The sequence below is a fragment of the Coturnix japonica genome, chromosome 3 (genome assembly GCF_054131305.1).
Source record: "Coturnix japonica strain WE chromosome 3, WE-NBRP24, whole genome shotgun sequence".
NCBI classification, from domain to species: Eukaryota; Metazoa; Chordata; class Aves; order Galliformes; family Phasianidae; genus Coturnix; species Coturnix japonica.
Window position 1 is genome coordinate 34,010,866 of NC_140665.1, and position 24,411 is coordinate 34,035,276.

The 24,411-nt window shown below is 43.3% G+C and overlaps 1 protein-coding gene across 1 annotated transcript in view; it reads right to left on the minus strand.

Annotated features, from left to right (window-relative positions):
* Positions 1 to 18,274, minus strand: part of KIF26B (kinesin family member 26B) — a 253,708-nt gene extending 235,434 nt beyond the window's left edge. The window contains exons 1-2 of the mRNA XM_015857747.3: positions 17,673 to 18,274; positions 17,186 to 17,587 (exon numbers count right to left, since the gene is read on the minus strand). Coding sequence (XP_015713233.2) covers positions 17,186 to 17,587; positions 17,673 to 17,735 — 465 coding nt within the window. The 5' untranslated portion in view covers positions 17,736 to 18,274. The remainder of the gene's footprint in view (positions 1 to 17,185; positions 17,588 to 17,672) is intronic.
* Between the last annotated feature and the right edge of the window lie 6,137 nt (positions 18,275 to 24,411).

Below are 24,411 nucleotides of genomic sequence, written 5' to 3' on the forward strand. Positions count from 1 at the left end.
TCATTTTGTTCAACATTCATAGCTTTTGATCACGTGCCTGCCTTCAGTTAAGTATGAGCAAACATTCTAAAGATATTAATATATTCTAATTTATTCTATATTTTAAGTTTTATTTTAATTTCTCTACTACCAAGTGAGAGACATCACTAACACTTAACAAAGCCAAAGCAAAAATCAAGTCTAAGATGCATTAGAGTTTGTCTCTAACAGTGATTCTGGTTGTAGTTCTCAATTCTACTACAACAGGCTTCCTAAGGCTCTACCAGAGCCCTTGCAGTTTTGCTGGAAACAGTAAGGAATTAACAGCAGTTCTAGAAAAAGAAAGGCAACAAATTTTGCCATAACCTTATCCAATATGAAAACTGATAAAACCCTCCATAAGTTGCTTTCCAAGCTAATGATCAGAAAAATTAAAATGAAGAAAATGTGAAATCTGATGTATTATCAGCTCCTGTAGAATCCAGCTGCCAAGCAATACAAACTTTTCTTAGGGCCAGAGTTAGTTGCTATAATCAAAGCCAGCAGCAACTCTATCCAAGTAAGCCATTAGTTAAAGAAAATAAAACTATCTGAAAGAGAAAACAGGGCAGAGGGAATAAAAGGTTTTGTTTTAAAAGGAAGGAATATATGCAGGGTATTTGGTGACTACAGGAAGAGAAACAGCGGTGTGTAAAGAAAGCACAGAATTGTAGCCAATTAGCAACTCCATGTTTTGAGTGATCTAACAAGCCTCAGACTGCCTGACAGGGTCTTCAACACTACCACAAAGGAAAACAAACTCTGTTATTCCTTTGCAAAACACATGGGAAGCCTCTAACAAACACCAAAACACCAATGTAATTCTTTCTACACCCTGTAACTTTACTGGAGACCCTACAAGTTCTCAGAATAAAAAAACCAAGTGTGGTTCAGAATGTACAGATGACAGTGAACACAAAGGTTTTCTAATTAATTGCACACCTACTGCAATATATTGATAGCTTTTTGTTTGTTTGCTTTTGGTTTTCTTTTAAACCTTAATTTTCATAACTGGTCTCCAGATCGCACACAGCTTGCTGCTGGAAGCCTAACATAAAAACACTATTGTAGCAGAGCTCACAGGTCACTACAGATGGTTCAAATTAAAAGCAGCCTAATAAGCCATTCCACAGGCAATAGAAAAGCACATCCAGTGCTGCCCAGTAGTGAGCAGTGTCTCCAACCATGCCTGCCTTAAAGCACATCACAGAGCATGAAGCATAGGTGACACCCAGTCTCGAAATCCACTTTTCTTCCCATGGCTTGCATCTACAAATTAGAGCTAGAAGGCTGGACTCTCCAGGCATCAGCATCTCAAAACAAGCACACACACATAAATCCAGCCAGCAACAGCATGGTCAGCCTTACACAAAGTTACTCATCTACTTTAGGCCTGCTTCCTAACAGGCCAGTAACAAGTAGATATCAGGGCAAATACATCATCATGAGACAGCAGCTCTTGCCAAGCATGGTGGTCAAAGGCACCTATAAGCCTCTTCATCTTTGCACTTACAGAAAAAAAAACACTGCCCTGCAACATCTTGCTTTTATTAGATATGTCCCTGATAATTGCTCATCTCAGGAGCCACTGACTTGTACTTCCCTCCTTGAGTTCCTGCAAGGCAGCAGGTGGAGCATTCCTCACAGCAGGACAGATCAGCCAGCGAGATCTGACAAAGGGAAGGGACAGACCAGTTCCTCCCTCCCCTGCATGAGCCTAGCAATCCTGTTTGCAGCAGCTGCTCCTCCCCAGCCATTTCTGGTTTGAGTTATATCCACTCTGTAAAGGAACGATTGCTGTGAGGATTTCTGCAAAGTTAAGGTGACATACAGAAGCCCAGTTACATGGATTTGGCATTGTGTATTCCATTTCAGAAGCACTTTGCGTAGCCCTGCAGCTAGTGGAGGGTCTTGCAACAGTTTTACGAGACCTAGAAATACATAGAGAGCTCTAGTAGCATACAAGAAACAAGAGAATAAACAGTAGCTTAAAAACTACTCTCAGCTAGGGGACTTCATTTGTTAAAGTATCTACAGAAACATAGGTTATAAGAGCAACTGCATGCACTTTAATAGAGCACAATCAATGAGAGAATCCAGGACAATGAAAAACACCAGCTTATCTCTTCAGAAGTTACTACTAATGTAACACCCACTTTCCTGCTAGCCATTAAGTGATTTACCCACAATGGCAAATCATTTCTTTTTCTTAACATGATGCATCTGAAGGATAAAACTTTCTCAGAAGGGACATTTGCAACTGAGATCACTCTCTAGAGAAGCACAGCAAAGCATTAGCCTGGTTTCTCATTCACCTGGCAAAACAGCAGGCAGGTAGCTTGGGGTGTTTTTCTGCCTACTGATCTCAGAGTCTCAGCCTAAGCATCACGAGGACTACAAACAGTCTAGACAAGAAGTGAGTGGAATACTAGCAGAGATGCATACGTTTGGATCAGAAAGGATATAATAAAAATATTTAAATAGTTCTGGGTAAGCAAAGAAAACCGTAACAAAAATTATTAGAGCAAAATAATACTCAGTGAAGAATTAATAAAAAGAAAGATGGGTATTTCTGCTATTTCAACCTTATGAAAGACAACTTTAACAAAGAACATCTAGGGTTAAGAAACAAAGAGAATATATCTGAGGTATCTTATAAGCTAGTACAATTTATTGCATGACAGTGACATTCAAAACAAACTTCTCAGAAAGTAGAAAAATGCACTCAAACAGTTATTTCTCCACAAGAGAAAAAACTGAACAACATGTACCAATTAATATTGTAACTAATGAAATGACAAAGGCCCCCTTTCTGTTCTCTCAAGTTTAACAGCATTTATACTTTGCAAAGCCTTGCTTCATCCATTTGATCTCAGCAAAGGCAGAGAGGCAGACAGAATACAAAACAAACATTAACAAACACCACATGAATGCAGAATGCTTAACAGCATGCCATTCACTACAGCAGACAACAAAGGACAATGAAATTATTCACAGATACGAACTGTCCAAGGTAGAGGGGGGAAAAAAAGGAAGAGAATAAACACTCTTAAATAAAAAAGCTATGCTACAAACACCTAATACCATTAGCAATTTTTTCCCCGTTGCTGAACTAGGAGGCAGCTTCTCTTAGCAATCATAAAATCAGAAACCAAAGTCTTTTTGAAAGCTTTATTATCGTAAATTAATTCTTTCATATTTAACTGCCATATTCCAATCCCTTCAAGGAAGACAGCTTTTAAATACAAACTCTTCTCCCCCTCTGCACAAAGTCAAAAGAGCCAATTCATGGCCAATATACAAGAGCTGGTGCAGAGCATGTCAATATTCACGAGTGGAAAAATTCCACTTACCTACAGCATAAGCACATAAGAAACATGGACTTTGTTTTATACAACCAGTTCATGTTGTTCTGCATCTCTCCTCCTCAGATGTAAAAAAAAAGAAAAAGAAAAAAAAGGAGCTGCCCTGATCTAAGTTTTAATTAGATGATACCTACAGGTGTACTCCAGTAATGGGTACAATCAACATGAGTATTTGCAGCTGTGTGGAGTCCTGTGACTTAACGAGCATAAGCATTACAAAACACCTGGGTTTATCTGTAGAACATGTTGTCTACTGCTAAGTGAAGAAAAAAAGTCTCTTACTGTGGAAAGTTCAATCCCACATTACAAACAAACACCTAAAGATTTTTACAAAAAAGCCAGTAAAGCAGAAGAGAACAGCCTGAGCTGCACACAGACTCCCTCCTCTACAATTATTTATCATGCCAGTGAAGGCAAGCTTCAGCTAAGGTGCTTGTTACTGAAATCTGGTAGCTATGCCGTGCTCTTCTATCCTGACACAGTACTACCTTTCTGCTGCTCTATCAGATGTACTATCTTAAATATCTGGCAACTAAATGTAGAGAAGTTGATTGATTTCTCAGAGCCTCAAGGTTTGATGCATTAGCTACAATTAAGAGGAGTAAGGAACTTAGCTTTTCAATAATTTCCAAGTATCAAGCAACCTCAACTTATTTTCTAGGTTAGTCAGAAATTCCTGATTCTAGAAACCTTTCCACCAAAGCTTAAGTTAGAGTTTTAGTTTCAACAAGTTATTCTAGAAAACCATCCTACAGTTTCAAGTCCAAAGAAAATATACATAGAAGCAATGCAAAGAGCAACTCCAACACTTCTCATACATCAGTGGCACAAAGCAATGTAAGGCAATGCTAGTACCTTCTACTAGAATAGGAGCACGCTTGTAAAGATAGTCATCAAGATTTAGCTTAGAAAATACAGGAAAAGTAGCTCACCATTTCCATAGGCCAGCAGAATCTTGGAAAGGGCACAATCTCCAAATAGAGGTGCTGCTCTCTCAGCTGCTAACCCTCAAATGAGAGCGAGGAAGGGTGGACCCCAGGTCCCTTTTAGCCTCTTGGGTACACTGCTTGCACCTGTGCTCCCTGGATTAGCCATGCCTCCTCACCTGGTGCTCAATCACTGGTTCAAGCTGTGACTTAGCAATTCCCATGTAAGTGGTAATAAAATAAATTAATGAATAAATAAAAATGAGAGCCTTCAATGCAGAAAAAAAGATTTCTAGACTATCGCCCTGCCCTTTGAAGAGAGCTATATAATATTACTATATTATATAATATATAAAATATAAATCCAACATTCTTTTCTTCTCCAGCCACCACACATACTATCAAAATCACAATAAAAATAAATCATCCTCGTTACTTGCCTTAATTATGCATGGGTCTGACCAAAGAACAGAGGATGTATTAGTTACTTCATTTTTAGCTTCTAGAAATAAAAAAAAAAAAAACAAAAAAACAAAAAAACTGCACTTCATTCTGAAAGTAACTTTGTCCTATTTTTAAGACCTGCACAGCTTGTCAGCTGAAGGACACTGGAAGTTCTGCAGCCATCACTGCCAAAAATGGAGCAGAAAAAAAAAGAGAATATATACATACATACACGTGTACGTAAAAAGAACAGAATTGCATGAAAACTGCACTGAAGTAATGAATCCTATCCTCCCATTTCACATGGAGGTGGGTAAGTAATGGCACAACAGAGATTTCATTCATACAGAGGTTCAGGGTATGCTGGGAAGTCTCAGTCTGGCAATTTGCTGCAGATGCTAGCTTAGAGGAGCCATTTATCAGTGTCACCCATGCACATTACTACACACTGCTTCCTCAGCAGCATGATTCCACACAAGCTTCCCACATAGCACACTCTGGTTCCTGATATTTCAGGCACCAAAATAATCCTTATCTGGGCCTTACCACTGTGTGGTTATTGAAACGATTCCTATTATACAGTGTGTGTGCATTTAGAGTGGAAATAGGAAAGAATTTATTTCCTTTGCTGATAAAAGGAACAGCAAATTAAGAGAAGTCACAACAGTGTCCCTTCTTCTCCCCCTCCTCTTTATATCCATGTTTAGTTCATTGCTTATAAACAGCTAACATAAGTATTCACATCAGTAGAGCTGACTCCTGGAGGACACAGGCATCTTGGATGTTTCATCTCTTATTATACTTAAGTGGAATATTAAACAGGCAAGACAGAGGCAGACCTTAGCTAGAAAGAGCTAAGTAACTAACTAGGAGTGACAAAGAAAGCTAGCAATTTAAAGCACTCCAATCTGCAAAATGCTTCATTTAGAGCCATCCCTGACAGCACACTCAGTCCTCAAGAATAACACACCCCCCTTCTTCAATTCTCCTTTCACACCTTAAGTCCTTTATATTCTGATTGTAAAGTGTTTGGAACTACTGCTATTTAATAGCATGCCTTTAGAGCATCTGCTATAATATTACTATAAAATTTGAATTCAAATTAATGTGAAAGTCAAACCTTCTTTCTTTCAGAGAGTGGTAAAAGGAAAGGAGAAAAAAAGCGAATTCCTAACAACACTCTGGAATGTCCTAATACTGACGCAGTAAGACATACCAGTTATTTGTTATGTTGGGCAAAGCTGTGAATGCAATGGGTCAAGTCCCTATTTAAGGCCTCATATTGAAGGTCTTTGAGACTGGAAAGCAGAAGATGAATCAGATGGAAGAAAATTCAGTTATATCTTTAGATTAAAGGATGCACCAGTAGGTAAGCCTTTGAAAAAGCCAATTCAGTATTAAAACACTGAAGTGCATTTGCAGCTCCCTCAAATTGCCCTCAGCTCTTCCAGCTGCTTGCTGGCTCCTGAACTGTTTAATAGCTCAAAGAGTAAGAGGAAAAGTGATAAAGAAAACAAAACCTTTATATGCAGTTCTTCTGTAAAGCTTTAAGAGACACCTGGAGAGCACCCTGGTGATGAGCTCAGCTTTATAAATTATCTGTGTTTGTCATCCATTACTCCTCATTTCCTTAGTGGAAACTTTCCCGTGGAAACACCACTCCTTTGCTGCTTGTCCCTTCCAAGGTACAGTTTGTTTCCCACCATCTCCATAGTCTGAATTCTCCCTCTCAAAGTCCTGTACTTTTCTTGCAGCATGCCTTTCCTGTTCTCATTTCAGGTTACTCCACACACCAGAGGAACAGATTCCATGGCTTCAAAGACCAGACCTTGCCCCATATAAGCAGCTGCTGGTCTTGCTTGTACCCGCCACCATTACTTGACCTGTTGCTGCATGGCCGCTATTCCTTTAGTCTGCTTTAGCTTTCCCACCTGCTTTCTCTGCTGAGTAATTAGCTGTTTCAGGCTGTAAAGTAACCAGAATCATCACAAGAGGCCACTGTCTTATTTCTGTCCTGCAGTATGTGTATTTGCCATGCATTTCCATCATCAAGAGTTACAAGTTTTCATTCTGTAGCTGCCATGACTAGAAAAGAAACCATATAAAACACCCAAATGAAAACAACATCAAAATCCCTCTAGGATGCATAAATGTTTTGCACCATTTGCTCTAAGTGCTTATCTTTACCCTTTGGAGTTTTAAAATTGTTGATGTTAAAGCCAAAAACCCAACAATACTCCAAGCAGGAAAAGGACAGATAAGAGATGCGATCGGATACTTCTAACTGAAATGATTGTACTGAGCAAAGAAATTCTAAAGACTTTTTCAGAATACTAATATCATAACTCCTACCAGAAATTTATAAGAATCAAATGCCAACTGTTCATTTCAAATGAAAGGGCATTTTTAATAAGCTTCTTGTTCCATCGTATATCATATTCCACATCAGCCAGACTCTTTGTACGAATACCTATCAATGACTCCCTAAAAAGCCAGCCTTGTTTTCACGGCTGTGGGAAAACATATTCAAAACCTCACTTAAGCCAGCTTCCTCTCCTTTTTTCCCACCTAAAACTTTTCTCCCACCTCAAAACCTAAACCAAAATCCACACAATTTGTCATATCCATTATTCAAAACGGATTTGACACAGGAAAACTAGGCAGTCTTATTAGGCATGCTAAAAGAGCAGCTCTGGATTTAGGTTTACCACCCATGCTGCAAAACTGCTTACAAAGCCATCACTAATGGCCTTCCAGCTACCCATCATTTCCCCAGGTTCAGCCTGCCCAGACAGCTAGCTATTCCTTTCTAACAAATACCATTTTAATTGCATCTCCCACTTTGTTAGCCTTCTCGACCTCTAGCAAAAGCCATCTACAGTCTAACAATCTTCTAAATCTGACACTTGCACCAACTAGCACACCAGCACACTTGTATGCCTTCCTGCTAGGCTCACATGTGCGCAGGCTTATTGTCAAGAATTTCTATTGGAAATCTAATGTATATGAACTGAAATGACAGCTTTAAGACTACTAGGGAGAGAAGGGGGAAGGGAGCGAAAAGGAAAGAATACGTATGTGTGTTGCAAACATCCCTTGTCACCAAAGACTTCATTGTGCCTTTACAGCATCAGGGCTTTTTCCAGTTTCAACACCTCCCCCCCAAGCAGCAAATGCCAGCCACCAGCCCCAGCAAACTCTTAACTCTTCCTGTGGGAATGCCGCCAGCAATTTCAGCAATATTAACACTGGGAATACCAACATGATTTAGGTGACTTGTTAAATTTTAATGATACCCATTAGAAAAGAGGAAAACACACAAGTCACAACTCCCAGTTTGGTGCATTTGGCTTCTGAATAGGATATTAATGTTTTTCTTTGGCCAGCACTATTAAATGAGCAGTGAAGCTAATAGAGAAATGAAGAGTAATGACTTCTCTTCTTGCTGATCGGAGCCTGCTTAAAGCCAAGACAGCCTTATTGCCCACTGGGCTTTCTGCTGGAATCCATCAGGTAGATGGACTCGGTGGATAATTCTTTCAGCATTTGGCACTTAGCAGGTCAGAGGTTCATTTAGCTACGAGGCACGCTAAAATAAAACTATCCAGTCAAAATAATAGCATACAAACACTGGCTAGGAGGAAATCCAACGTAATCGAGTCTGAATTTGCCTTTATTAAGACAAATTCAGCCCAAGTGACTTCTTCAGGAGCCAGGGCAGAAAGAGTCAAAAGCCAAGTTCCACCCCACTTTTAGCAAAGGTCTGAAGAACAACCATTCTCTTCAGCACTGCAGTAACCTCTTTTTCATCCTGAAGTACACCTATGGTGATCAAAGGAATAAGCACTTCCCAACAGAACCACACAGGTGTCCACAGAAATAGAAGAGCTCTATTCCTAAATCCTTATTTATCTTCACTTAACCATGAGGTTGAGGGAGGGAACAAAACATAACTTTGGGAAAATAAATTCCACTGTTGAGGAGATATGCTCTGACAATTATGAATGAAGTTGAACACTCAAAACACTCATTTTCTTCTATTTTGTTTTTCCTTCAGAAAAATATATTTACTGTGGTTTATGTCAAAAATCTCCTTTCATTTTCTTCTCCCCTGACAATCATGTGAGCAGAATTTTGTTCCTGTGCAAGTCCATAGGATAGAGAAGCTGTCGTTAATACCCAGGCACAAATAAATGATCATGTCAAAGTATTCGTGATTTGGGGGCATGACAATACAAAATACAGTAGTGGTTTGCTATTAAAAGAACACAGAAAATCTGCAGGTTGAAACATTTGTAAATGGCAAATGTAAATAAAGCTAATTCCACTTGAAGTTACTTTGAAAATTAGATGCTCAACTAATTCTACCTGTATAAAGATTTTCCTACAGATACTAGACCTACATGGCTTCATGTCAGTTGTCTGCACCCAACACTACCTATCTCCAGAAGACACAGTTCCTCTGATACACATCATCATTTAAGATGTTTTCCAGATCCACTCACACAGTGGGTTAGTGTTCTGTTTGTCTAATTCGGTGATTTATCTACTAGAAAAAAAGATAATTTTAAAAAAGGCATTTGATGCTCTTTCTGAAATACCAAATCCATCGACTAAGATCACTCATTAGCCACTAACAAAACATATACAGTCTTTAAGTAAAATTATCAACTTGCAGGGCAGCAAAGTGAGGAGGCACAAGCCTCCTTTGTTGGAGGAATGCTGAGAAGAAGAAACAGCCTGAAGGGCTCTCAGATCAAAATCTTTGTTTCTTCCCTCTCAGAAAATATATTTGATAACTGAAGAAATGCAAGATCAACCATAGACCTTGGACAGAACAGCAGGTCTAATATGGAAATAGAATTTTAAAAGCACAATAATGTTGGAACAATACATAACTCTTAGCCTTACTATACTGTATTTAGTACACAGGGAAAACAGTAAGTTTCACTTATACCCAACTTGCAAACAATTACACCATTTTCTTAACCGATTCCTTTACACAGGTAGTATCACATTTTCCTTTAATTTCTCTTCTGTAAAGTAGTTATAAAATACTCCTGTATTCTGTATTGGTTACAGCTAAAGTTAAGCACTGTGCTGATCTCATCACTACCCTTCTCAGAGATCATGGCCTCCCTCATCTGCTGTAATAACAGCTCTCGCTCCCTGACCATTCAATTAAGAGGATCTGAGCTAAGAAACAAGCACTACTGAAGATGTTTGAATTATCCATCATTTTGATATGAACCAAGACAAGGAGTAACTACCATGTACTCACAGAAGAGATCTGCAGGGATGGTTAACTTGTGACCTGCATGTGGAGAGGAAAACGAAAGCACGTTAGGAAGCCCACACAGGGCCAGGACCTCTTGGCCCTGCTCAGCCTGAGTAGCACATTTGACTGCTACTTTAAGGGCACGTAAATATTTCCTGATAAGGCACGCAGCAAGTAGAGCTGTGGCCTAAGTGAAATCTTGTTGATTTCAGCAAAGGCAGGATCCACTCACTAGTGCCAATTTCATAGGAGCCAAAAGATGAGGTTCAGATGTGGACCATCATTTCCTTCTTCTCACTTCCCCATCTTCTTTGCTCTTACTCAGAGCTCACATTTTTACAAGCTAGCTTACATTATTCAACATTTCTTGGATATCTTCTAAAAAGCCTCCATCTGAAGCTCAGAACAGTCCAGTCAACATTATGACAACATCATGGGTTTGTGCTTTTACTTGGAGAAACATTAAAAAATGCCCTCAAAGCATCACTAATCTATACTGTAGTACCAGCTATAAAGGGGAGAGGGAGGAAAGAAACATAAGCACTACGTATTCTGGTTGAAGACATTACATTCTTGGTACAACTGATACCTGAGATATGTAATCAGACATAAGATACTATAAAACAAGAAATCTAAAAACAGTTCTCGGTCTAATTATGCTCACTTACTTCTTAAACCCTGCTTTAATGTAGAAAGGTTGCACAGAATGCCATGGAAAATGAAACCAGGCAAAGAACCACTGAGGATTTCAGTCCTATAAACCCATAATTTAGGATGCAGCTGTAGTACAATTACCTAAAACTTAGCATTGCTGCAGAAAGCATGCTGTTGTTAAGAAACTGCTAAATGAAACTGCCATTCCTTTCGGGGCTGTAAGCTCAAGCTTTTGAAGAAGCTTTTCAGCATGTGACCACAGCAAATAGTTCACAGTAACTGCCATGCCACTGCTTTCTAGAAGAGCTTTATTAATACCTTAATTAACAGTCGCGGCTTCAATCAGTGTCACAGCACAACCAAAGTCTGGACCAGTAATAGGAAAGGTTTTGGAAGACATCTTTCAAACTTCTCACACTTGGGTTATCATTCTGCTTACAGGTGGTTGTTGCAAACCACAGCTTGCTTAATACAAAGTAAACTTGCAAACTGCTTTTCTATAGTTAGGCATAGCTCCTAAATTGCAGCTTCAGCAACAAATGACATAGACCAGGAATTACTCATCCAGTCACAGAGGGGAAGCCCACATGCTTGTACTTCCAACACTTCACTACCATACATACCTCCCAAGCTACAACATGACATTTCACTAAGATTTAAGCTGGTATTTTAAGTCAGAACATCCCTCACAATTTTGACACGCAGACCACACATCACAAGATGCTGCAGTTCCTACTACATCATGATAGTCAAGTTTACTGCTGTGGCAGGCTGCAAGTTCGGTGCTTGGAAGCACCCCAATAGAATGATGTCAAATCCTATGTACCGCTGATGTGGCAGATCTGCAGATGTCTTTCAACCCTATATAAACAGCATTGCAGCTTTCTAATAATCTGCATGCATCAGCATGAACCCCCATTAAATGCCAATGGCTGTACCAGTAACATGTGACGCTTTCTCTAATGCTGTCTGGGGAACTCAGAATGGACTGTCTTATCTCCTTCCCCTTTCCTTCCAATTCTATACACAAAAAAAAAAATCTAAACTCACTATTTGAGATTGCCACCTATGTTGCAACTTATACTTCCAGGGAGAAAAACCCATCTACAGATAAAAGACGATTTCAGATATCAGCACAGCTTTATTAGCATGTATAAAGCACCTCCAAGGAATTTCAATAGCATGCCACTGAGAGGCCCACTACAAATTAAGTATTGACTATTGGCTAATGTGGCATCTTTAGATGTACAGACAAGCCTCTGTGTAGACAGAGCCATCTGACCAAGATTTTGCTCCTCCTTAGATATTCACTTGATGAAGAAATTGATTTATTTACTTATTTATTTTTGTCCTAATAGCTCAGTCTATGATCTCTTGAAAGTATTTCATCAGATATAATCATGAGCCTATTCCTAAATTCTAGAGCACTCTGTAAGAGCCTTTATGAGCCCACAGAGAAAGCTGCAGAGCTAACAGCTCCCTAGAAAAGTTCATGTTAACATACAGCATCTTCACCTTCACCTCAAAGACATTTGCAGGCTTGAAAGAAACATTTACAGCATTTCACACATTGACAGTAAGACAGGTGACCTCCAGCTGCTTCTAGGAAAGAGTTTACATTAATTTCTCAGAGGTGAATACATACCTCTTTGTCTCCTCTGGACCTCTTAAGCAGCCGTAATACCAGGGCAAACAAAGTAGCCTATGTTTTCCCAACTTGCCAGCAAATATTCAATGGCAAAAAAAGATTCACAGATGAGTTATGCTAAAAGATTGGTACCATGACCTGTGATGTAACACAAAAGAATGGTTGTTGTTGCCTAAACGTTAATGGAGTTAATCCTTCCAAATGCTGACAAATTACTGCCTCAGGCCATTTAAAATCACATTTCTAATGCAATAATCCTATCTGCATTGCAATGAGTCAGGATGAAATGATTAGGTGCCTGAGATTTTTGCACAGTGAATTAAGTCACCATACAGCCTAGCTGTGCTTGTTCACAAATTAAAGGTCTGGACAGAGCTGAAATTCCATTATTCTGCCACTTGCTCAGCTTTGAGGAAGGGTTCATTACTGTCCTGTCTACTGAGACTGTTTCTGAAGTAGCTATGAACTAGCAAGAACCTATTAGTAATTAGACCAGCTTCAGGGCTTTCTTCATTATTAATAATTATTTGACTACCAAACACCCCTTAAACAGAAAAGGCCAATTCAACAACATGCATTCAAGAAAACACAAGATAAATTTTCAATAAATTGTGGGGAAAAAAGGAAGAAGAAAGAAAAAGAACACAATGCTTCCCCCATTCACAGCCAGACTGCTAAACCAGAGCTCAGCCACTCCTTATACTCCAAAGCTTAGGCCTTACAGCTAGGAGAGGGTCCAGAATAATATCAACCCAGCACTTTCATTAGTATCCTTACTTTTGGACCCCATCACAGCACACCAAAGCAGTTATTTACAACTACACAGCCAAATTACCTCTTGCTTTAAAGGCTGCATTAAAGATTTTTTCAATCCTACACTAACAAAATAGAATCACCAGTCTGGGACTGCTCATTCTTAGTATTCAATTGATTAATTGCACACGATATAATTTGGTATGCATAAGCATAACTAGTTTTTGATTGAACTTATGATGATTTCTTTGTTGGACAACCACAAGGTTAGTGTTCCAATGAAGAAAGGGGATATCACAAGTCTGAATGCAAGACAAACAGATTTCTCTTGAATTCTAATAAGCATAGGATGTGATGCCATTAGCTTCTATGCTAAAGCTTTGAGGGATATTCTTCTGAAAATATAGCTTGAGAAAAAGCTTAAGATGGTAATTTAAGAAAGCTTTTATTACCATACAAATATTTGTAACAAAAAGACACAATGGTCACCAAATACTCTAAGATTCTTTCAGTTACCAACTACAATGTGCATCTATAACAGCTTCTTGAGTCTGTCATTCCCCATGGGTGTACTTCATACGGGGTTTACAACAAGATTCAATTGTCATAATACAACCCCTTGTATGCAGATGATTGCTGCACATCATTTAGGCACAACTGCATCACAAAAGAGGAACAAGATTTCAGCTTTTTTTTTCCCTCCCCTTTGTGTTTTTAGCTTCTTTTCTATGTGTTTCTTAAGGAATGCTGTATTTTAAACAGTTAAAATAAAGTAGCACAGCTATAACATTGTATTCCTCTTCCTTTTGCCAATCCCCCATATTATTCTCAAAAAAAAAAAAAAATAACAAAAAGCCCAACAACAACAGCACACCAATGTTTTCATTCTGCTGCTGTATTAGGAGAAAATGCTTCTATTTAAAACTGAAAAGCTCCACACCTGGGCACTAACAATGAGCTACTCAGCAGCAGTTTGCTACAGGTTAAGAGATGTTTTTCCATATGAAATGAAAAGCTTCAGTACATAGCTTCACACATAAAGAGTGGTCTGTTTATGTAGCACCGAACTGTTCCGTTGCACTTTGCAGATATATGCAAACCTTCACATGATAACACACTGTAGAAAGCATCAATTTAAGTTCACATTCAGATAGATTACTGCATATTCCAATGTTTGCTATGAGACTTGTCAAAACTCAGATGCCCTCATAATATGCTTGTTCTGCAATACACAGTTCCCAGACTTATGTGTCATTCTAAGCACAATGTAAATGTCAGACTAGACTAGAAGATCACAGAAAGGCCAGGGTTGGAAGAGACCTTGAGGACTGCGAATCTCCAACACCCCACACCGCAGGCAAGGCCACCAGCCTCCCCATTTAATACTAGACAAGGTTGCCCAGGGCCCCATCCAACCTGGCCTTGAACAACTCCAGGGCATCTACAGCCTCTCAGGGCAGCCTGTTCCAGCACCTCACCAATCTCATAATAAAGAACTTCCCTATGACACCCAAGCTAGATCTTCCCTCCTTCAACTTAAAACCATTTCCCCTTGTCTTGCTGTAATCTACCCTTTCAAAGAATTTACTCTCCTGATAAATACTAAATATTCCATTAGAAATAATAAAGATGGACATACATAATCAATAACACAAAGTCCTGAGCTGTAACATGCTTTGCAGATTCAGTGGGAATAACCTGACTCCAGAACAGGATCAGTTTCCTTTTCCACTCCACTCAATGGCTAGATCAAACCCACTCCTCACACCTATTTCCACAGTAGCAATCAAGAACATATTTTGCAATACCTTGAAGAAAATGCCAGCCTCCAGCCAAATAGAAGTAATTTTTTCCCAATTACACATGACAATTTCCATTCTTATAAGAGACTTTATATCCCCCACCCTCAGAGAGAAACCCCTGTGTGTTATTGCACTTGCTACCCACAGAGGCAGTGCACAGGCCCTGGCTGAGCTGGCAGAGCCCACATCAACATCCCACTGCCACTTCAGATACTGTTACTGCTCCCAAGCGTGTGCCAGTGTCAACAAACTTGAATATCTGGTCAACGGTACTAGCCACAATATTTGCATCCTACGTTCCCTAAACCAAAAATTCACTGTGTTGGAATATGTTTGCTGAAGGCAGAATTCACAAGTCCAAAAAGTTTGTAAGAGTTGTAAAGACAGTCAGGAATGTTTCTGCAAACAGATGCAGCCAGGTAGCAATCAGAAGAGAGCTGTGCAAGAAAGAGTAGAGAACAAGAACAGGATTAAACCTGCAAGTACTGCTAAGTACAGTGAACAAGGAACCCTCAAAGATCATCCTACTTGTGCTTCTCTTCTCCCCTTAACTCTACATCCACACATCAGATAGCAACAGTTTTGTAAGGAGCAACCCTACCAAACTGGAAGGCTCAGAAGGGTGTCAGAAAGGGAAAAGAGCATAAGGTAAGGGAGGCTGGAAAAGGATTTTTTTCTTGTTGTGAATAAAGACTGGCCTGGACAACAGCATTAGCTAAACTCTTAGCAGAACAATTAACAACAGGAACAGGATGGGAACATCTCTATAAGGCTAAGACTACTACTACGAAAATACTTCACAAATCTTTGTCACTGCAAGAGTGTCTTGCAAGACTTACATCCCCAATCTGTTATTCTGGTGGTTCCCATATCTGTACCCATAATTTATCATCATACCCACAACTGGTAAGAGCTGCCAAATCACACAGCCTGAAATTTGTAGAGATTTGGGTAGAGAGCTGCTTTCCAATTGTGTGTTAACAACCAATTAAACCATCCCAGCTTTTGTGGTTCCACCTTACCCTTTTCATGAATAATTCAATTAAGCTGGCCCTTGAGAACCCACCTTTTGTTCAAGATAGCACCAACTCCCTGGCAAACAGCACATAAATAAATAATGGCGAGCACAACACAACAGTAATACCAGGGACCTTTTCTGAACAGTCGGCTCTTTTCCGTGATGCCTCCTTATCGCAACCACTAATGAAAACTCTTTGAAGTGGAAGAGTAAATATTATCATTTGATAGTACCTGAGCCAACAGGGCAAACGAAATTGCATTGTATTACACTGTGGGAGCTGCAGACCAATTCACAATACAACACTCGCCAGGTTGCTATGGAGGAGCCCAACGCTCACTGTTTTGGTAGCATGAGGTCAGCCAAGGGCTGCTGGGGACTCTTGGAGGGCCATTAGTTTTAACCTTTACATGCAAATCAAACAAGGAAAAAAAAAAAAAAAACAACCAACCAAAGCAAAAGGAAACAAAAGCAGGGAGTTTCAGAATATACCAGCTTGCCAGAACCTGGTCCTTCCAAAGACTTCCAGCTTCTACTCACTCCATTTGCTCCAAGACCAGATTGCAGAAGTGCTTGCACGCTTTAGATTACTCAACAACAGCTCCGAGTGTCTTCAGATCTCCTTTGATAAAAAGGAAATCGAGCTCTTCTTGGTAAGGGCGCACCACCACCAAGTTGTCCCGGTGCTAACAACACCCTGGCTCAATGCAAAGGTCTGTGACAACCTCCTACGTGGCCTTCAGGCTCATGCTGCATTTCAGTGCCTCATCTTGGAAGCACGGGAGGATCTCTTCCACGCTTGGCCTCTCAATGGAATCACAAGGCACAGACAAGAGACCGCAGGTTCCCTATGGCTAAAGCTGGCTGCCGAATCTCGGGCCATTTTGTAAAGTCACGCTGTAGGATCAAAGGGAGCAAAAGCGGATGGGACCACCGACTCCTGTGTGGCATCACCACTCTTTCCTGTCCCTCACCGGGCTCAAGAACAAGTACATAGGAAATCATAATGCAAAGCCACCAGTCGTAAGGGAAGAGGCAGGCAAGGAGCAAGCTGAAGGTGCTGTCACAGGCACCCCCGAAGCCCGGCAGCCCTCCAGAAATAGAAGCGAGGGGGAGAAATAGGACAGGGAAACAAGACCAAGAAGGAACCAGCACAAACCAACCCTATAAACGTCAGCGGCGGCACCGGCAAAGACGAGCACCAACGAAAGCCGCCCCAAGCCGGCGCGGCTGCGGCACACGACGCACCCCGACCCCCGGCGCGGCTCCCCCCGCTCACCTTGCTGCTGACGGGCCCGGGGATGAGCAGCTTCAGCGCCTGCCTCTTCAGCTCCGCCAGGCGGGCGTTGCAGTGTTCGCACCAGACGCCGCGGTCGGAACCGGGCGAGGAGCCGCCGCCGCTACCGGAGCCCGGAGAGCCGGTGCCGAAGCCCGGCGAGCCGCCCAAAGAGCCGGGGGAGCTGGTACCGATGCCGGGCGAGGCGGGTCCCGGGGAGCCCGTGAAGGAGCCCGGCGAGGAGGTGCCGGAGCCGGGGGACGGGGTGCCGGAGGAACCGAGCGCCGAGCCGGCTCCCTCCGGGACCGGGCGACTCCCGGCGCGGGACTCCTCGTAAGCCTTGCGGTACCAGCTCTCGGGGGAGAAGGGCGCGGCGGGCTTGGTGGGCGAGCAGGGCTCGGTCACCTGCGGCGGGAGAAGGAGCAGCGGTCAGGGCAGCCCGCACCCGGACACCCCGCGAACGCCGCCCGCTCCCTCCGCCCGCACTTACCCCGTATTTTCTGCTCCGCGCCGTGACCGCGACCCTGTCCTTATTCCCGGCCACCGAATTCATGGTGGCTCCGCGGGCGGGCTCCCCCCGGTCGGCAGCCGAAGGGAACCGTCGGTCCCGGGAAGCCCCCCCGCCGGGCGCCGCAGCCGCCGCCGCCGCCTCAACGCTGAGCGCCGAACGCCGTCAGTCCTCGGCGGAACGCCGGGCAGCGGGGAGCTCGGCCGGCCGGCTTTCCCTCATTGTCTTCCCAGCCGGTCCCTTCCAGCCGACGCTTAGCACAGAAACAGCCACATCCAGAGCGGGAGCGCTCCCCACGGCAGCGACCCGCCTCCGCGAGCGAAGCGAAGCATCCGAGGCGGCTGCGGGGAGGTGCGCGAGCGCCGTAACCTCCGCTACGACGGCAACTTGTTTTCCCTCAAACCGGGTTTGGAAGTGAGTTACAAGAAATCCTCCCAAAATCTCGGCGGCCGGGCTCTGGGAGGAGCCTCCGAGCCCTCGCAGCCAATATCCTCCCGCCCGGCCGCGCCTGGCAGCCCCGCGGCCCCCCGGCTCCCGTCGGTGCTGGGGCTCTGCCCGCTCCCGGGGCCGCGTCGGCTGCGGGGAGGGCCCCGCTGTTTTGCGGTGCGGCTGATTGACACCGCCGATTTTCCCCCTTTTTCTTGAAGCTGGCAGGCGGGGCCGGGGGGAACCTTGTTGCTTCCACCGCAGTTATTGGTTAGTTGCCTCCGTTCGGGGCTTTAATGGACATGATTTCACGAGGGTCCTAACCGGGAGGGGAAAGCGAGCTGCGTCTCCGATTGTCACGAGCGTCTCTTCTCCGCCTTGTAATTTTACGTGTTTTAATTTAAGTTTGCAATCGAGGGCGCAGTAAATCGCTCTCTTAACAATGACAACCCGCAGACTTGTTTCCCCGTTCGTCTTTCCCTTCTAACAGCGATCTTTGCTTTCCAGCTGCTGTGGCTTACGCGCACCTGGTTACAGCTCCTTTCTGACGTCTAGCCCTGCAGATAGCGCGCTCGTTCCTGACAAATCCTCCTCAAATCAAGTTGGCGACTTGATTTGCTGCAGTGAGGAGCTGGGTGCCGGCTCCCCAGATACAGCCAGAACGCAAAGGGCGAGGAGGATGCAGAAGGGAGGGCAGCACAAACCCCGGTTGCATCCACCTTACCCCCCTCCCGTTGTTACCTCCATAGCACCCCCACTGTGCCGGGGCCGTATGGGCCACGGGCAGCCAGAGCAGCCTTGGACCACTGAGAGCGACCTGCGTGCACGATGCTGTGCTGTGCTTTAACTTCACCAGGCTGCAGCTCCGATAGCGGAGCAGCCATTCCTGCTAAGTGCGCTTTCATCTCGGCCGACAGCAGGTAGCCGGGCTGCATCAGCTGCGCCCCGTGCACCCACCTACGTGTCGAAACACCTGCACACAAAGGCTCCCCGCCGCACACCGCTCTGCACGCGGCGGCCCCACGCTCCGTTCCGTGACGGACGTGACCGGGATGCCAAGGCGCTGCCGAGCGGCGTGGGGTGTCCCGTGGGCGCCCAACTTCTGCTTTTCTGCACCCAGCGGTTCTGTTGGCCAACAGAGAGGTTGCTTTGTTTCCTAGCAGACCTGTTCCTTACCAAGCCGCTCGCCGCGCAGCGCAGCTGCCGTCGCAGCGCGCACCCCGGCAGCAGCGCGAACACCCGGGTCCGGTGCCCGCCCTGGGGCACGGGGCAGCCACGAGCGGACAACTTCGGGAGCGGCGGAGCCCTGCACCGGCCCGGCGTCCGCTCTCCCTCAGCCCCAGCCGGGCGGCTGCCGGAGGCGGGGGGGACGGCACTGCGGGGCGCCGAGGCCGCTCCCCGCTGCCCACCGCGGGCGTTGCGGGGCGGCGGTGGGTCGGGCGGGGCCGGCTCCGCCGTTTGCGGGCGGCGGGCGCCCTCTGCTGGGGACGGGGTTCTCTCTTCTGCTGAGGTCTCGGGTACTCGTCCCACATCTAAAGGTAATCTGCCTTCGAGCTAGTACACAAATGGCCCGTTTCTCCATCATGCAGCAGAACGTTTGCTCTGTTGTGCTACCACTGCTGCTTACATTGGACTTTGCATATATCACGCTGCTTGGGTGCAACTGAAAGTAGCCTACAAGTTCAGCTTCATCACTCAAATCTGAGGCTGTGGCACAATCACAACCATATCTATCAATAAACAGCAGTTTATTGAGAGCTGGAAATGTTGGTTGCACCAACCAACTTTAGGGTACTGGTTAGGCTGTGGTTGGACTTGGTGATCTTCAAGGTCAATCTCCAACCTGGGTAATTCTATGATTCTATGATCAAATATATCCTTTGAGATACTCACATTTATAATAAATCGCAGGATTCAAAAGGTGACAGCAACTGTAACTTGAAGAGTCATCGCTGCCTGCCCAGAAAATTTGGTTCCAGGTTTGGTGCTAATAAGTCTCAGTATCAGGTCTTACTTACAATTTTAAACAGCTTCCTTGGGGAGATTTGAAATGCATGACAGCTCCAATACTTGCTTAAAGCAGAATATTAATGACTTGGAGGCCATTGAGGGACAGAGGGAATTGAAGGCATTTGTAGTAATAATGACAAGGAATTAATAGGAACAGCGAACTGCTGAGGTCCGCAAACAAAACCACCAGGACTTCTCAAGTTTAATGTGTTTCTTCTCTAAAAACCTTTCCAGTTCTTGTTCCCACCTCCTTGTCAAACTACAGCAAGAAGCTCTGTTAAGAACATGTTGAATCCTTTATCTTTTCGAATAGCAGCAGCACATATACACAGCCTGAGTTATTCTGCAGGATTTAAGGATTCGTGCAGTATAGGAGGGAATCAGACATAGGGACTGCAGCTGTAATTCTGATGTTGTGCGTAATGCTCTTTTATATGCTCCTGGGATATGCCAGGCTTCTGGAGTGTGTTTTTCTACTTGCTCTTGACAACCGTTGAGTATGATACAATGGAGAATTAAGACTGGGCATTTCCTCTGTATGATCTGGTTTCTGAGCTATTTTCTGTAGCATAAGGTCAGCGTCAGTCTCAATACTTACCTTGTGTGTCAGCATAAGAGGTACTGACACTGGAAGGCATGTACATCTCGAGCCCTGTTACAGTGTCTGGTTCTGGGAGATGTAACACAAATAAGGGATGCTCTAAATGGTCCTTACTACAACTTCCACTGCTTGCTGTTACCAACAGATCTGCACCACTACATTTTAAATGCTTTTTTCTTACTCTGAACACTTACCAGAATGCTTTATGGTCTACCTGACAGGGGCATGTCTCCCTGTTTGCTTAGCGTAGCCCTTTTGCCTCAGGGTTCTCGCACAGGTGTTTAGCCTGTACTTCCCTCTGTCCACTGGGAGCTTCCTCAAATCTCTCCATAATATAAAAGGAAGCCATTTGTGTTCAGATTTGGACCAAGATTCACAGTCTGTTGCAAATTAGGTGCCCTTAAATCTTGCCTCTGCTCAATACTCAAATTTATTATTCACAAAAGACTTTCTTAGTTGGATTTATTTGGAAGGGATTTTTTTCTTTCTATATTTCAAACATAAAGCATTTCATAGATTTTCTAGAAACCTCTTTCATAGTTTCTGCCACACCGCACTGCCTACTTTCATCAATCTTTATGTTCTCAGTAGAAAATCAATGCCTACTTATTAATACAATATTGATATGTGTTTCATAAGTAATAAAGGATGCATATACGTATAGTCACAAAGCAGGGCTGCATGGAGAAGTTGACAGTCATTCCGTGTGGTGGGATGCAGTGCAATGACAAGTCTGCAGCCAATTTCTGTCAAGTTCATACATTCAAATACTGATGTTTGACAGAATCCCATTTTCTGTTAGTCAGACACAACCAGCATTCTCCAAAATAAAGACATGTCTGAAAAATGAAAACCAACATTGAGTACCTGTGAGTCTCAAAGCACCAAGTCCTACCAATACCATGTTTTTACCCAAAATGACAACGGAGCAGGAAAGTACCGGAGCAACAACAACCAGAGTCACAGTATTAAAAGAAAAAAGATGTAAGCCTTTTCTCATATGGGAACTGTTGTTGCCTCTGCAGGCACTCTGAAAAGCTATCAGCTGCTTGCTGTGCTGGGCTTGGTGGAGCCACTTCCAGGGTAATGCTGTAGCTGAATCCTGCATCTGTGGGTGGTGACCAAAGTCCTCAGTGAAGCTGGCTGCTGGCTGCCTTGCCCAGAGGAGCCATGCAGAGGGGGGTCCGTGGCATCCTGAGCTGCTAGACTTGGCCCTAGCACAGTGCCAGCAGTGCTTTCTCAAATGCCAGAGGCTGGATGGAGATTTCAGGGGGTAAAGGAGTCCTTGCAAACATTCTTCAAAGGCTCTCCTGTCTCAGGAGCCAAGGAAAAATGTGTCTTCCAAAAGAATTATATTCAGTGATCTTCTTTGGATAGAAGATGGCATTCATGGCATTAAGAAATAATGTTATTACCAGGAGAAATATGTACCAGAATGTGCCAAAGTTAAAAAACTGGCAAAGTAGTTGTTGGAGGGAAGCAAGTGCAAAGATACTGCACGTGATTCATCCACCCTAGGAGCCAGGGACACAGGCAAGTGGTGCAGATGGTGTGGAAAAAGGGTAAGCAGAGATAACACAGTGAAGTGAACAGGCAGCCCTGAGAAATAAACACTGAAGTGTTTGTATCATCACATTTTTATGCTATGTCCTTCTTGCTGCAGGAACCATTTATAGCAGAATGGACCAACAAAGAGCTGGCATCACAGGCTGTCATAGTACTGAATGTGTAAATGCCTTAAAAGAAACACTGCATCAAAGGCAGCAGGTATTTCTTTTCTGCCTCTCAGCAAAACTGTGGTGAATGTATTGGTGCTCAAATAGACCCAAAGGACTGCAGTGTTTGTATCTGTTCACCAAGGGATATTCAGACTTGAGAGCACAACTCTGGGCGCTCAGTACAGAAGAACAGTAAGGCATGCCTGCTTCCCAGAGGGATGCCATGAGGCTGCTGCTCCTAGTGAGCTTAGTTTGCTTTGCAAAGAGCTTCACTCAGGTTTAAACAGATGAGCAGTTTTGTCAATGAGCACAGAAGTCAGTGTGGAGTAGATGGCTCCAAGCTCCCGTAGACTGACTGCATAACCAGGCTTGGCTAAAGCATTGCTGCACTGTGTCAGGGCAGGTTTTATGGAGTCTCAGGCTGTACCCCAGGATGTGCTCCATCCCTGGAAGCAGCACAAGCAAGGAGCAGCTGTGCTCAGCAGCATGTTCTTTCTCACTGCCTTCGTGATGTGGCTCTTTTCTGAGCAATAATTATTCTGTCAAATACCATGACAGAAGGAAAAGAATCCCGTACCTTGGCAGCTACCAACACAAACATGGTTTCTGAGTCTGGCTGGCAGAAACTGACAGGCAATTTTTCCTACTTGCTGGAAAGCTTTGGCAAGGTGGAATGTACTTTCCTGTGCTACCAAGTTTAACAGAAATGGGTTCTTTCATTCTTTTGAGATGGCTTATCTACTCATGAAAGTTCTATCAATTTAACATAAGTGGAAGTTTAAACTGACTTACTAAAATCAGCATGACCTTCTTGGGTGGTTATCTGGATTTAAAGCTGCCTTGTAGTCCTTCAGCCTGTGCCCATTTAGCTTGTATTTCAGTGTGAGCAGGTATAAGTTCAACTAGAATCTCTTTCCCAGAGATTTATCTCACTTCTGACTCATCTGGATGTCTTTTATGCATAAAAAGTTCTTCAGAGTGTTTACAATCTCCTAAATTTTAATTTGGTTATTTCACCTTGTCCGTATTAAATAAATGTTTACCCCAGCAATTAGTCACATTGGCCATTTTAACCAATGTTAGTCTCATCGGTGTCTTCATCACACAGTATCTGACCTGCACTGAGACAATTATATCAATTTACAATAAACAATTCTGTCCAAACCTCCTAGCACAAGCTTTAGCACAACAGGCTTTTAATCAGAAAAAGGAAGAGTGTAATGTTTCAGATCTTTTTTTCTAGGAAAGATGCGTTCTGCCTCTCAGAATGGCAGAGTAGATATAAGGATCTTTTGAGAGTAGATGTAAGGATCTCTGGGAAGGAATATAAGCAAGGATGTTTTGTTCAGGGAACTTTCGTTGTACTTGGGCTTTGAGATTATGTAGTTATCAGGAAGAAAATATTTTCCTTGCTAAAAAGGATGAAGAAAGCTCCAGAGGGCCTGAAAGGAGTATTGCCAACATTTCTAACATTGAAAGTGTCCTGCTGTTTGAATCAGTCTGGAAACGGAATGGGGCAGCCAGGCCCATATGGTAACTTCAGAATTACTAATTACCATACAAATAAGAGCGTACAAACAATCACAATGGAATGAAGGCCATAAGCTTGTAGGCTTCTCCAAGGAAAGGTCCTGATGGCATTCAGGAACCCGGTAAAAGGTGTGTGTGATTCCTTGTGCGTTTCTGTACTTACCATTTTCAGTGCTGGAATAAGAACACATATTTCTTCTCCTAAGTTGAACTGTTTACTATTAATGAGTGCCTACCTGCCTAGACACCTAATTCTCTTTTTGTCTATGGCATACTAATGAAATGAAACCGGGGTTAATTAGGCACTACAGTTGCATTCTGATTAACTAAAGAGATATTAAAACTTTCAGAAGTGAAACAGGAAATCATTACAGATACGTACAGTAGTTGTTTTACACAGCTCTTAATTTTAAGCAATACCAATAATGATTCTGTA